The 12,428-nt window shown below is 55.5% G+C and overlaps 1 protein-coding gene across 2 annotated transcripts in view; it reads right to left on the bottom strand.

The window, feature by feature from the left end:
- Positions 1-12,157, bottom strand: part of AP1M1 (adaptor related protein complex 1 subunit mu 1) — a 38,222-nt gene extending 26,065 nt beyond the window's left edge. The window contains exons 1-5 of one of the 2 annotated variants that reach the window (XM_055239170.2): positions 11,921-12,157; positions 6,380-6,536; positions 3,575-3,642; positions 1,833-1,963; positions 808-955 (exon numbers count right to left, since the gene is read on the bottom strand). In XM_055239170.2, the coding sequence (XP_055095145.1) occupies positions 808-955; positions 1,833-1,963; positions 3,575-3,642; positions 6,380-6,536; positions 11,921-11,962 (546 nt within the window). In that variant the 5' untranslated portion in view covers positions 11,963-12,157. The remainder of the gene's footprint in view (positions 1-807; positions 956-1,832; positions 1,964-3,574; positions 3,643-6,379; positions 6,537-11,920) is intronic. The other variant, XM_055239169.2, reaches the window with a different exon arrangement.
- Between the last annotated feature and the right edge of the window lie 271 nt (positions 12,158-12,428).

Raw genomic sequence — 12,428 nt, 5'->3', positions numbered from 1 at the left:
GCTACAAAGGGGCAACATGCGGAGGTTTTGAGGTTCTGTGTCCTGGGTGTGGTGATGGGTACACAAATCTGTACAAGCGCTAAAATTCGTTTTCAAAATGTCAACTTTCCTCATAATTAAAAAACTAAAAGAAAAAAAAACGTATACAAAACAGTAACACTGAACACAAAATCAAAACCCAAACAACAACAGCAAAAAAAAAAAACAAAAAACAAGCTGCAGGAGAACCACATCTTATGATCTCAGATTTATAGAAAAATCAACATACTTGTTTCTGTCTGTCCACAGAATGAGGCCCGAGAGGGTGATGGTGAATAAATCCTAATCTTTCTGATTATAGGAGCCCTTTAGTTTCTTTTTTTTTTCTGTACATGGTGACTGATAAGTGCCCTCACTTTCTAACCTCATACCCTGCTTCTAATTTTTAAAAATAATGTGCATGTATGGGTTCTCAGTCAGCATAAATGCTAATAAAGATAAAACAAGCTTTAGCCGAGCGTGGTGGCGGGCGCCTGTAATCCTGGCTACTCAGGAGGCTGAGGCAGGAGAATCGCCTGAACCTGGGAGGTGGAGGTTGCAGTGAGCCGAGATCGTGCCACTGCACTCTAGCCTGGGCGACAGAATGAGATTCTGTCTCAAAAAAAAAGATAAGACAAACTCACATTTCAATGAGTGGCCCAAACTGAATCCTGCTATCTGTTACCATCCAGAACGGCTCTTAGGGCTTTGCCAGTTTTAAAATGCTGTGTTTATTTCTGTCGTGGAGGAGATAAAACCCTAAAGAAGAAGGAAAGAAAGGAGGCCTACCAAGAGGTTGACAGACTCGATGACGTCCAAGAACACCTCATTCTTCCGATACTTGATGCCTTCGGACCGCCAGGACACTGCGTTGGTGACGGTGGCTGGGGGCCGCGGGGCCCCTGTTTCCAGCTTGTGGCCTTCCTGAGTGATGTACCTGTGGGGCCACATGCTCAGAGTGAAGGAGGTGGCACCCGCACCAACGCCACAGCTTCTGACCCTGACATTTCGGCAGTGTCAGGGTGGGTGCAGGGCAGGTTCTGACTGACTTGAAAACAGCCCCTGGATTTCAGCAGCTCCAGAAAAGGCAGCCTGTGGTTTCACCTGGGGCTGCTTCATACAGGAAAATCTTCACAATTTCCAAAAGCCAATACACTCAAGTTATAGAGTCTAAAGTGCTCATTTTGGGGGGCCAAGAAGACCATGTTGGGGAGGAAAACAAGAAGTGGGTGTGAGCTGCTTCCCGTCCCTGCTGAGCACGCGGATGGAAGTGACGCCTCGGAGCATAACCTGGTGACCCCATCCTGCTGAGGGAGCAGCAGGTGCAGCAGTTAGGAACACAGGCTTCTCTGGGAGTCTGTTTGCTTGCCCCCTGTAAAATGGGGAGATGGTATATGGGGAGGCTGTGAATCGGTGAATGTGAAGTGCTGGGGCCTGACCCCCAGGAAGCACTTAATTCACATTGCTTATTATCTGAAGGGCAGGATTCCAAAGAGGGGAGATTTCGATCACAGTCTCATTTTATGACAGTAAAAACAAAGAAGGTGACTCCTTAGTAGCAAGGTACTGAGGGCATCTGTGTGGATGCAGAGCAAAGATGAGGAGCAGGAAAAGCACTGTTATGTGGGGGCGTGGAGGAGGAAACGAATTTAAAACCACTAAGAGCAACTTAGTAAAAACCCGAATACGGCTGGAGGTGGGAGGCGGGTGGGGGACAACATAAACACAAATTTGCCCCTTCGTTTCCACACCTGATGACATCGATGTCATGACACAGCCCAGGCCCGGCCCCAGGCCCCACCCCACCCACTCACTCCTGCAGGATCTTGCTGTCGGTGGTCTGGGGGTAGCCGAAGTCCATGAGCTCGTCCAGCAGCTCGTAGATGATGACAAAGTTGTCCCGGATGCTCTCCTCCTCCAGCTCCTTGAAGTACTCGGAAAACACCTGTGGCGGTGGGGGAGGGAGGGATGGGATGCAGATCGCTGAGCGGATGGATGAGCAATCAATGAATGCTTGCACACATTCATTTGCCCGCTAAGTCCTACCAAGAGCCCACTTCCCAGGCTCGGTGGCGTGCTACAGGGCCCTGGACCCAGGTAATGGGGCAGGAGGACAGCAGTGGCTGGCTGTGGGGTGGGGCCAGGCTGGATCCGCTGCAGATGTCCTCTGAGGCCTTCAGAAGCTCCGTGTTCCCTTTCTCTTTTGTGTCCAGACACCCGCAGGCAGGCAGCCCTTCCTGAGCGACTGTAACTGTCATCCCTTTCTGAGTCTGGAGTGACTCAGGCAAGGACCTGATGAGCTGACATCTTCCCCATTTCAATAGAAAGCTTGATGCATCTTCCCCATTTCAATGGAAAGCTCAGAAGGTTAAGGAAGGGACGCCAAAGAAGAGGGGCTGTTAGAAGCACTTTTGCAGGCACAAATGCTGAAGGAAGGAGTGTCACTAAAACAGAAAGGAACAGCCCAACCCTTGGGTGAGGACCTTCCCCTTCCCGCATCCCCCATTCTCTGATCTGCTGACCCTTGTGCGCTTCAGGACTGTGATCGCCCGGCCGCTGCTTGGAAACCACAGGCAGCACAGCCAGGCCCAGCCCTGCCTGTGACAGCACCGCGGGTCCAGTGAAGGCAGCCCTCGGCCTGCACGCGGGACCTTCCCAGGTGACCCTTGGCTCCTTCCCCAAGCCCTCACCGCCCAGACTTGCCCCTGTTCCCCAACATTCTGCACAGGCGGCATCAGTGAGGGATGAAAGCTTTCCCAGGCCCAGCACAGGCCTCCTGGGTCCTGTTCCCCACTTTCTTGAGCCCCACAGCCCACCTTGGCCAGGCCCATCCTCTCCAGGAAGCCAGCAGCAGCCTCCTCACTGGCCTCAAGTCCTCCTTCTGCTCAGCAGCCAGAGAGGCTGCTTTAGACCAAACCATGTCTTGTCGGTCTCCTGCTTAAAGCCCTCCACTACCTTTCATCAGAAGTGGAATGAAATCCACACTCCTGTATAATCTGCCCTCTTCCCAGCTGACTTCAGCCTCCTACTCTGCCACAGGCACGCCGGCCTCCCTGGCCACACCACACACACACCTGTCCCAGGGCCTTTGCCCTGGCCGCTGTCTGCATCTCACTGGCAGCCTGGGCCTGGCATGTCAGCTCTCTCCAAGGTGGGCATCAGGCATCTGTGCCTTGAGAGCCCCCTGGGAGATTCTGAGCTGGGCTCAGCTCTTCAGCTCTGCTGCTTATTCCAGCCCCATCCAGCTGGTCACCCCACATCCTTCTGAAGCTAGCTGGCCCTTGCTTGTCCCTTCCAGGGTCAGGGCACCCCTGCTCTGAGCCCTACCTTTCCCTGTTCACTTTCCTTTCTTCCCCAGGGTAGGCGAGCAACGCGAACTATAGAATTCCACAGGCACGGGGGGTTGGGGCTCCCCTTTCCCACTTCCTGGGCTTCCAGCCCCAGTGCTCCCTGGGGATGCCACAGCTCTCTCTAGGGTGGCCAGGTATGGGGAGGTCCACAAGCAGAGCCAAGACAACTGCCACCCAAGCCCACGGCCCCCCTGAGCGAGACTCACCTGCACCACCTTATAGAGGAAGGAGAAGACCAGCGACACGCACGCGTTCTTCTTGGATGTGGCAACCACTACATGGCGGCCGCAGTTAAGGAGCATTCAGAGGCTGGGGCTGCTGCCTGGAAGATCCTGGTTCATGGAGGGACCCCCTAACCCTCACAACCCTCAGAGCCTTCCCTACCCCCACTCCCAGCTGTTTACTTGGCCCATGGTGGGCTACAAAGCTCCTGGTCCAAGCTAGACCTGGGACACAGAAGACACCAGCCAGATATGCTCCCAGGCTCCAGGGAGCACTCACTGAGATGGAGAATCACAGGGATGGCAGGTGGCACAGGGCACCTGTCCCGGCAGCTGGGTGAGGGGCTGCCTTGAGCAGGGAGGGAGTGAGGCTCATTCCAGGAGCAGAAAGCAGGACACACTGGCCCTGCTCCTCCAAAGCCGACCTTGTCATGACCCTGCTGAGGTCCAGAGTCCCCCGGCCAGACTCTGGCAAGCAGCCAGGGCCAATTCTGGCTTCAGCCCTTCCTGGCTTTGGAAACACAAGCCTTGGCCCATGAAATAAACCTTTCTAGAGAAACCTTGATATTTCTCTCCTGTGTAATGGGGGCCTGTGAATGAACTCACCAAGGCAACGTACATGAGATGTCTGGCACAGATGTTCTCTTCTGTCACGGGAGCCAGCCCCTGCCTCCCAGGGTCAGTGTGTGCTGGGCGCTTCCTATTCCTTTTTCCCTAATGGGCCCCGGGCCGGCAGAGAAGGCTGGTTCTTCCTCTGTAGGCCCACGCACTGCACCCTGGACACCCCTGTTCATGGCACGTCTGTGCTGCCTGGCTCATCTGCCCAGCAGTGAGCTCTAGAAGGGAGGGCGGGGGCTGTATCCTCTCCCTTCCTGCCTCACCCCAGCACAGCACAGGGGCCCAGGAAACGGATGCTGGCCCAGTCAAACGAGTGCTGGCCTCCCTCCTGCTGCCTGGCAATGTGCCCTCCCCAGAGGCTTTATAAGCAGGGGCAGTGGGTGCCTCTCAGCCCTGGCCTTGCTGAGCACTGTCCTGGCTGGGGTAAAAGGATGTCCACTAAGCCAGAGGGGTGAGCCCTCCTTGTCTCTTCCCTAGATGCCCAGGTGTGAAATATGGGGGACCGACCAGAAACTGATCTGATGGCTCCTGCTAAGCTCAGACCACAGCCACCTCACCCTCCTCCCAATACCTGGGCGGCTTCAGAGGACTGTTAACTCCCTGGGTTAAAAGCCACCTAGGCCAGGCATGGTGGCTCACGCCTATAATCCCAGCACTTTGGGAGGCTGAGGCGGGCGGATCATGAGTTCAGGAGATCGAGACCATCCTGGCTAAGAGGGTGAAACCCCGTCTCTACTAAAAAAAAAAATACAAAAAAATTAGCCGGGTGTGGTGGTGGGCGCCTGTAGTCCCAGCTACTCTGGAGGCTGAGGCAGGAGAATGGTGTGAACCCGGGAGGCGGAGCTTGCAGTGAGCCCAGATCAAGCCACTGCACTCCAGCCTGGGCCACAGAGCGAGACTCTGTCTCAAAAAAAAAAAAAGCCACCTAAGATCATCGTCAGAGCTATTCTCAGGGCCTTCTTTCCAGAGCCCGGTGAAATCTATACAGAGGCACACCACAGGGAGCCCTGGACCAGCACGGGCCACATGGAAACGTGTCTTCCTACAATGCAGATTTGTCTTCCAAGAACAAATCTTCCTACAATGCAGATTCTGATGGGGCAGGGCTGGGTGGAGCCTGGGATTCTGCATTTCCAAAGGGCTCCCAGGGGATATTCTGGCCCATTGGCCACACTGTACTGGCAAGGCCCCAAGTGTCTCCAAGAACACAGGAAAGGGCACAGAGCCCATGTCTGCTGGGAGCAATATGCACAAGTCAGTTCAATTGACCCGAATGGTCCTGCAGCAAGGGGTCGTTGTTCCCACTGAACTGTGGGAAGGTGAGGGATTCGCCTCCAGCCCCATGGCTGCTGGAGCTGGGGCTCAAACGGGGCTGTGAGTGGCAAAGTAGGCCCTTCGGCAGTAGTGTGGGACTGAGATGGGCTTGCAGGTCTGCCTAAAGCCGTGGAGTGGCCAGTTAGACCTCCTGGTCTAACTTGGCTTGGCCAAGTCTCTCCATGGGCCCAAGGACAGGAAGGGTGGTGGGCTCTGAGATCTGGGCAGGGCCGTACCCCACCACCCCTCCGTGGTCCAGGCCACTTCCCTCCCACCTGCACGATGGCCCCAGCCTACTCCCCACCTACCCATGTCCTCTCCTGTCCCCACGGTCTTGCCCCACTCAGCAGCCAGAAACCTCCAGAAGACACACATCTAAAAGCCTCCAGGGACTTCCTGTCACATTTCAGATGATGTTCTTTGAGACCCCAGACCCCGCTGACCACTCCAGCCTCGCTGTTGCCACACGCCCCCTCTCGAGGGCTCCAGCCACTCCAACTGCAGCTGCTGGAATGAGCCTCTCCCCTGCAGAGCCTTCAACCACGCCTAGTGCCTGCCCACCTCTCCAGCTGGCAGATGCCCGTCCTCCCTGCAGGCTTTCTCCAGGGTGTCACTTCCCTTCCTGGACCCCTGGGCCAAAGGAATTCAAGTCACACCTGCTCCTCTCCCCACACCCATCACGCGTGTCATCGTGTGTTCTCTGCCTATCTCTGCAGGCAGCAGGGAGCTCCAGGAGGGCATGGCTGTGTCCAATGCTCCCGCTGTACACAAACCAGCCCTGGTTGCAGGCGTGTGGATGTGCACACACACCAACACTCACACAGGAGTCCCCTGGGAGCGCCCCCAGCAAAGGGATACGATACAGGTTGTTGTGTTTGATCCACATGAAACGGACCCCCCCGTGGGCCAGGATGGGCGACAGCATCCCCTCCTCCTCCTTCTCCATCAGGATGGGCATGAAGTGCTCCACCTCCGACATGTCCACGTCGCCACGGTAGTTCCGGCAGATGAGCACCTGGGGTGGGGAAGGAAGAGGAAAGATGCTTGCATTTTCAGTTCTACAATCCGGGGGCTTGGGGCAAGGGGTGAGATGCACCACCCTGCTTCCCTCTGGGCACTCCGGTCATGGCCGCTATCTGCAAAAGAGCAGGACTTGAGGCCGTTCTGATCTCCATCCCCCAGGGAATTCCTGGAGAAGAGCATCTCCCAGTGTGAACGTCCACAGGGGCCACTGCAGTTCTTTGCAGGGTGAGGGTAGAGGTGAACTCTGCAGCAAAGGTCCAGGACTGATTCACCCAGAGACATCAGGTTAAGCAATGCCTCACAAGCTCTCAACACAGACCTTCTCAGAGCCTTTGCCGGGCCAACGCACCCTGCTCTCCCACCTGTGTCAGGGCGCCCACTCCCGCTGAAGGTTTGTATTTACTGAAGTCCACGGGTGGCCTGAAGGGAGAAGCCCTCTTCCTGGTCTCTCTCTTTCATAGCCTGTGGGTCAGGATATACAGCATCCAGAACCCCTGTCCACTGCTGATAGGAATGGAAAATGGGACAACTACTTTGATGTAGTCTGGCAGTTTCTCAAAAAGTGACACCTGGAGTTACCATACGATCCAGTCATTCCTCTCTCTGGTATTTACCCAAGAGAAATGAAACCACATGTCTGCACAAACACTAGCATGAGAATCTTAACAGCAGCTTTAATTGAAACAGATCCAGACTAGAAACAACGCCAATGTCCTTCAGCAGGTGAACTAGAAACAAACTGTGTCCGTGCACGCCATGAGAAGCACGCCTTAGCAACAAAAGGGATCGGACTCCTGATACACAGGCGCATCAGAATCACTGTGCTGGCTGAGAGAAACCAGACAAATGAGAGCTCATCCTGCATGACTGCACGTGTATAAAATCCTAGAAAATGGTGTTGAAAAACACATCGGTGGCTGCCTAGGGATGGGGCTGGACAGCAAAGGGGCGTGATGAAGCTTTCGGGGGTGATGGAATGTGTGGTTATGGCTTCCCACACGACTGAGCTCATCAAATTGTACACTTTAGATAAGTGCAGGTTATTAATATGAATTATACCTCATTAAAGAATAAAAAGGAGGTCGGAAGTTTTGCTAGCCTGGGCATGGCTGTGGTTGGAGATGCTGCCTGGAGCAGCTGCAGCTCTTGGGGCCTGCAGGACAGCCAGCTACAGGACTCAGCAATGCGCTGAGAAGGCCATCGTGGTGCTGACCATCTTGGGAACCACCTGCCTCAGAACTTGGCACTTCATCACTCGCTGCCTTTATTCTCTCAAGGCGAGACTGGGAGTGTGCGGGGTGGCACCTTCCTTTCCTAGTGTCTGCTTCATGGCCTGTGGAACTGATTGGAGGGAGGCAGGTGATGACGTGTTGAGGGAACAGCCCCTCCCCCTGCCGTCGCTCTTGACCCCCCAGGTCCTTCCTCACAAAGGGTGACAGGGCTCTTCCTACACAGAAGCCAGATGAGGACTCTCCCCAACTGCTGAACTGCCACCTACCCCAGCCTCCCCCGCACTGAGAACAAAGCCCAAGCCTGTCCCTGTGGCTCGCAAGGACCGGCGTGGTCTGGCTCCTCACAGCCCCTCTGACGCCTCTCTGCCTGCACTGCCCTGGTTCACTCTGCTCCAGCCTGGCCCCTTAGCTGATCTCTGAGTGATCCACATCTGTTCCCACCTCGGGCCTTTGCCCTGACCTGGCTTTTCTCATTTCTCAAGCCTCAGCTCAAATAACACCTCCTCTAGGAAGTCCTCCCAGCTGGGCGCGGTGGCTCATGCCTGTAATCCCAGCACTTTGGGAGGCCGAGGCGGGCGGATCATCTGAAGTCAGGAGTTTGAGACCAGCCTGACCAATATGGTGAAACCTGGTCTCTATTAAAAATACAAAATTAGCCAGGCGTAGCGGTGTGCACCTGTAGTCTCAGCTACTTGGGGGGCTGAGGCAGGAGAATCACTTGAACCCGGGAGGCAGAGGTTGCAGTGAGCCGAGATTGTGCCATTGCACTCCAGCTTGGGTGACAGAACGTAACTCCGTCTCAAAAAAAAAAAAAAAAAAAAAAGAAGAAAAAAAAAGAAGTCCTCCCTGCTTGCTCTGGCTGAGATCATGTCCCATCCATCTGTACCCTGACCCCTGCTTTATCCCTATCACCTGCTGCGTTATACATTTATTTCTATCCTCGTTTATTGTCTGACATCCCCTGAGGACAGCGACTACTCCTGTCTCATTCACAGCTGTGTTCCAGCACCCAGAATGGGGCCTGGCCCATAGTACGTGCTCAGTAAACATTTGTGGAGTGAATACGGGGGTGAGGAGAAAAAGGAGATGAGGATAATGTCCAGGTCTCCCGTGCAGATGGCTCAATGGGTGATGGCATCACTGAGGTGGAGAGAGAGCAGGTATGGGGAGTGCATTTAGAGAAATGCTGAATTTGTGGTGGTGGCGGGACCTCTCTAGTGTCCCAGAGGCCAGTGGATCTCCAGAGAAATGCTGTGAACAAAGTCGAGTCACCAGCCCATGGACATGAGTCAAAGTCCACCTGGGAAGAGTGACAGCATGGGGAGGCACGCATAGCCCTGAGCCGCTCCACAGCCCTGGGGAGGGCAGAAAAGGAGGAAAGTAGGCATGCAAGAAACAGGAGGAAACCCCGCAGAGCGCAGCCTCCTGGAAGCGGAAGGGAGCGCTGAAAAGGAGGTGGTTAGTGGTGTCCGAAGCTGCTAAGAAGCCAGCTAGATAAAGTGGAGAAGCTTCCTACTAGGACAGCTTCCTCCCAGCCCAGTGTGGCCACGCTGGTGTCCTCAGTGACCAGACACATGGCCATGAATTTCTCTGTGCTTTATTTTTGATTAAATGCAGTCGGTTCACGAGGCCGACTTTGGAAACAGGAGGTCCATGGGTTGTGGAATAAGAAAGGGCATCATGGTTGCAGAGGAAGAGAGGGAAGCCCACAGCTGCCTTGGGGAGCTTTCTGAAAGGCAGGTCTGATCATGCCTCTCTGGGCTACGGTCTCCTCACAGTGGCTCCTGGTTGGAATTGAAGTGGTCCTCTTGGTTCCTCTCTCTCATCTCAGCATTAGCCAGGACTTCTGGCTTGGCAGCCCCAGCAGGCTGCCCCTTGCAACACCTCTTTTCCACATGATCATGCCTGGTCACCTTCCAAACCCACTCCCAGCGTCGCCCTCTTCCAGGGAGCCTTTCATAACCACCTCCCCCTTCCACTGGCTAAAGATGATGTTGAGCAACTGCAGGACTTGGGACCTTGTTCCTGACCCTGTGGCTGCCTGGATCCAACTGTGTGGTAATGCTCTGCCTAGATGACTCCCCTGCTAGACCGAGAGGCCTGGGAAAGCTAACATGGACCATGGGTGGTGCTGAGCCTGTCTCACGCATCTGCTCAGCACAATAACTCCATAAAAGCCTCTTTTGACCAGTGAGGAAAGAGAGGCTCGGAGAGGAGAAGGTGCCTGTCCCAGGTCACACAGCTGAGCAGCAGGGATGGGTTTTGAGCTCACCCCTAACACCACAGCCACGGTGCCAATGGACACCCTACGCCTGGCACAGGGCAGGGTGCATGCTAGTGCTCATGAAATGTTTGCTGAAAGAATAAGTAAGCCAAGACAGGCAGCCCACTGGCACCTCTGGGGAGGCAGTGGCCAGGGCGGAAGCAAGACTCATTCCACCAGGACTCAGGGTACATGGCACCACCCAGCCCCTGGCGTGCTCTAAGATGGGTGTCTTCCCTCCTTCCAAGAAGGCGGGGGAAGGAAGCCCAGCACTGGGTCTCACCAGTTATTGACTTTGGGTGGCTTCCAGAGCAGGCACCCACTCAAGGGACTTCAGGAAAGTGCTGGGGGTGGGGTGGGGCGGGAAGGGGCAGCCACTTCACCTCTTCACTCTCAGCTGCTTTAGGGCTCACCCCTGCCCGCCTCACCTAGGACCTGACACCCACGTTTGTTTCTCTCACTGATCAATGCTGGGCTTCACACTGTTGGACCGGTTCTTGTTGCTTCCACATGCAACAGGCCAGGCAGCCACCTGCCTTGCACCTGGGATGGACTTAGGAGAAGGCAGATGACCATTTCTAAAAGGCGGGGACAATCCCTTCTTTACGTTTCTCAGATCCTCTGGGGAAGATGCCCAGGTTCTAGTTTATGTCCAGCTCCCTGGTGTCTCAGGTCCATTTGTCACCCCTCCTCAGGGAAACCCTCTCTCATCCTCGGGCTGAGGCTGACTGTCTGTATAACACACTCGCCCTGCCCCACCACTGCAATTGACATTTATTTGTGTTTTTGGAGATGGGTATCCATCTCCCCTACCAGCCTGTGACTACCGTAAGAACACACATTGTTCAGCCCTGGCACATGACTCACGCCTGTAATCCCAGCACTTTGGGAGGCTGAGACAGGTGGATCACTTGAGGTCAAGAGTTCGAGACCAGCCTAGTCAACATGGTGAAACCCCGTCTCTACTAAAAATACAAAATTTAGCTGGGCGTAGTGGCGGGTGCCTGTAATCCCAGCTACTTGGGAGGCTGAGGCAGAATTGCTTGAACCTGGGAGGCGGAGGTTGCAGTGAGTGGAGATCACACCACTGCATTCCAGACTGGACGACTGAGCATGACACTATCTCAAAAAGAAAAAAAAAAAAGGGACTGTTTTTTGCTAAACACAAATCGACCCCAGGCTTAGTACCCTGCCTGGCATTAGTAGGTGCTCCCCAGATATCAGCTGAATAAACAAATGATTCTGGATCGGACTCCTAGACTTGCTACTTCTCTGTGACCATTGTGACCTTGGTCAGGTTGCTTCACCTCTCCGTGCCTCAGTTTCTCCCTCTATAAAATGGCACTCGTGATCACCACTCACCTCACCTAACGCTTGTAACTCACTATCACAATGAACGTGGAGAAATTCCTACTGAGAGAAAGTGCACGATAAACAGAAGCTGCAACGCCCTGAGAAGGCGGGACTGGCTCGAGAGCACCCAGTCCCGCCACGCCTCGCCACCCCCGGCCAAGGGTTGCGCAGCGCCTGGGCGCCCTGCCTGGCTCCGAGGCCGGCTGCGGTCCCCCTTCTGGGTCCTCCACCGAGGCCCGAGCCCCCGGCCGCGGCGCCAGGGAGCAGAGGGCGGTGCAGTCAGTTATCTGGCAACGCGGTGGCTGCAGCCCACCGCGTTACCTAGCAACAGCGCGGGGATTACCCACTTAAGACCCCCGCCCGGTTACCCAGAAACAGGATGGGGCTCTCAGGTGAGGTCTATCGGCCTCTCTGCCTCACACTAGGGTGGGGCTCATAAGCCGGTTACCTAGCAACAGGGTGGGTCCCCCGCGGGCGGAGGCCCTCGCCGGTTGCTTGGCAACAGGGAGGGTGGGGAGCCCTCAGTACCTTGCCCTTCAGGTCCAGCACGTAGACGGCGCTGGCGGACATGGTGGCTGCAGAAGGCCTCGGCAGCGGCCGAGGGAGGTAGCGGCGGCAGCGACGTTGGGGAATGCCAGGCGTTGAGCAAGGCCGGGCGCCGCCCGCGACAGTTCACCTCCACTTCCGGTTCTGGGAGCCGCGCGGGGACCGTTATGTCCGGTCCGGGAGGCGCTGTCAGGAATGCGCAGGCGCAGGACGGACTGTGCGCAGGCGCATTACGTCGTATGTGACCATGTTTCTTGCTCCTGCCTGAAGCATCCCGGAAGTAAGGCCCGGTGGGGCGGGGCCGACCAAATCGGGGCACCAAGTGGCGGCTGCCAGGCTGAGCTATGGAGCCAGAGCAGCTGGAAACGGCCTCCCGTGGGCCGAGTTAGGCGAGAGAGCCGACCTGGGGCCCAGCCCTGTGGAGCTCACAGTCTGTTGGGGAAGTCTATGAAACAAGTGTACAGTCACCAATTGTGATAAGCTCAAAAGA

Source organism: Symphalangus syndactylus, chromosome 13 (assembly GCF_028878055.3).
Source record: "Symphalangus syndactylus isolate Jambi chromosome 13, NHGRI_mSymSyn1-v2.1_pri, whole genome shotgun sequence".
Classification (NCBI taxonomy): domain Eukaryota; kingdom Metazoa; phylum Chordata; class Mammalia; order Primates; family Hylobatidae; genus Symphalangus; species Symphalangus syndactylus.
Note: the sequence above shows the minus strand (reverse complement) of the source record. Positions and strands in the feature narration are given on the sequence as shown.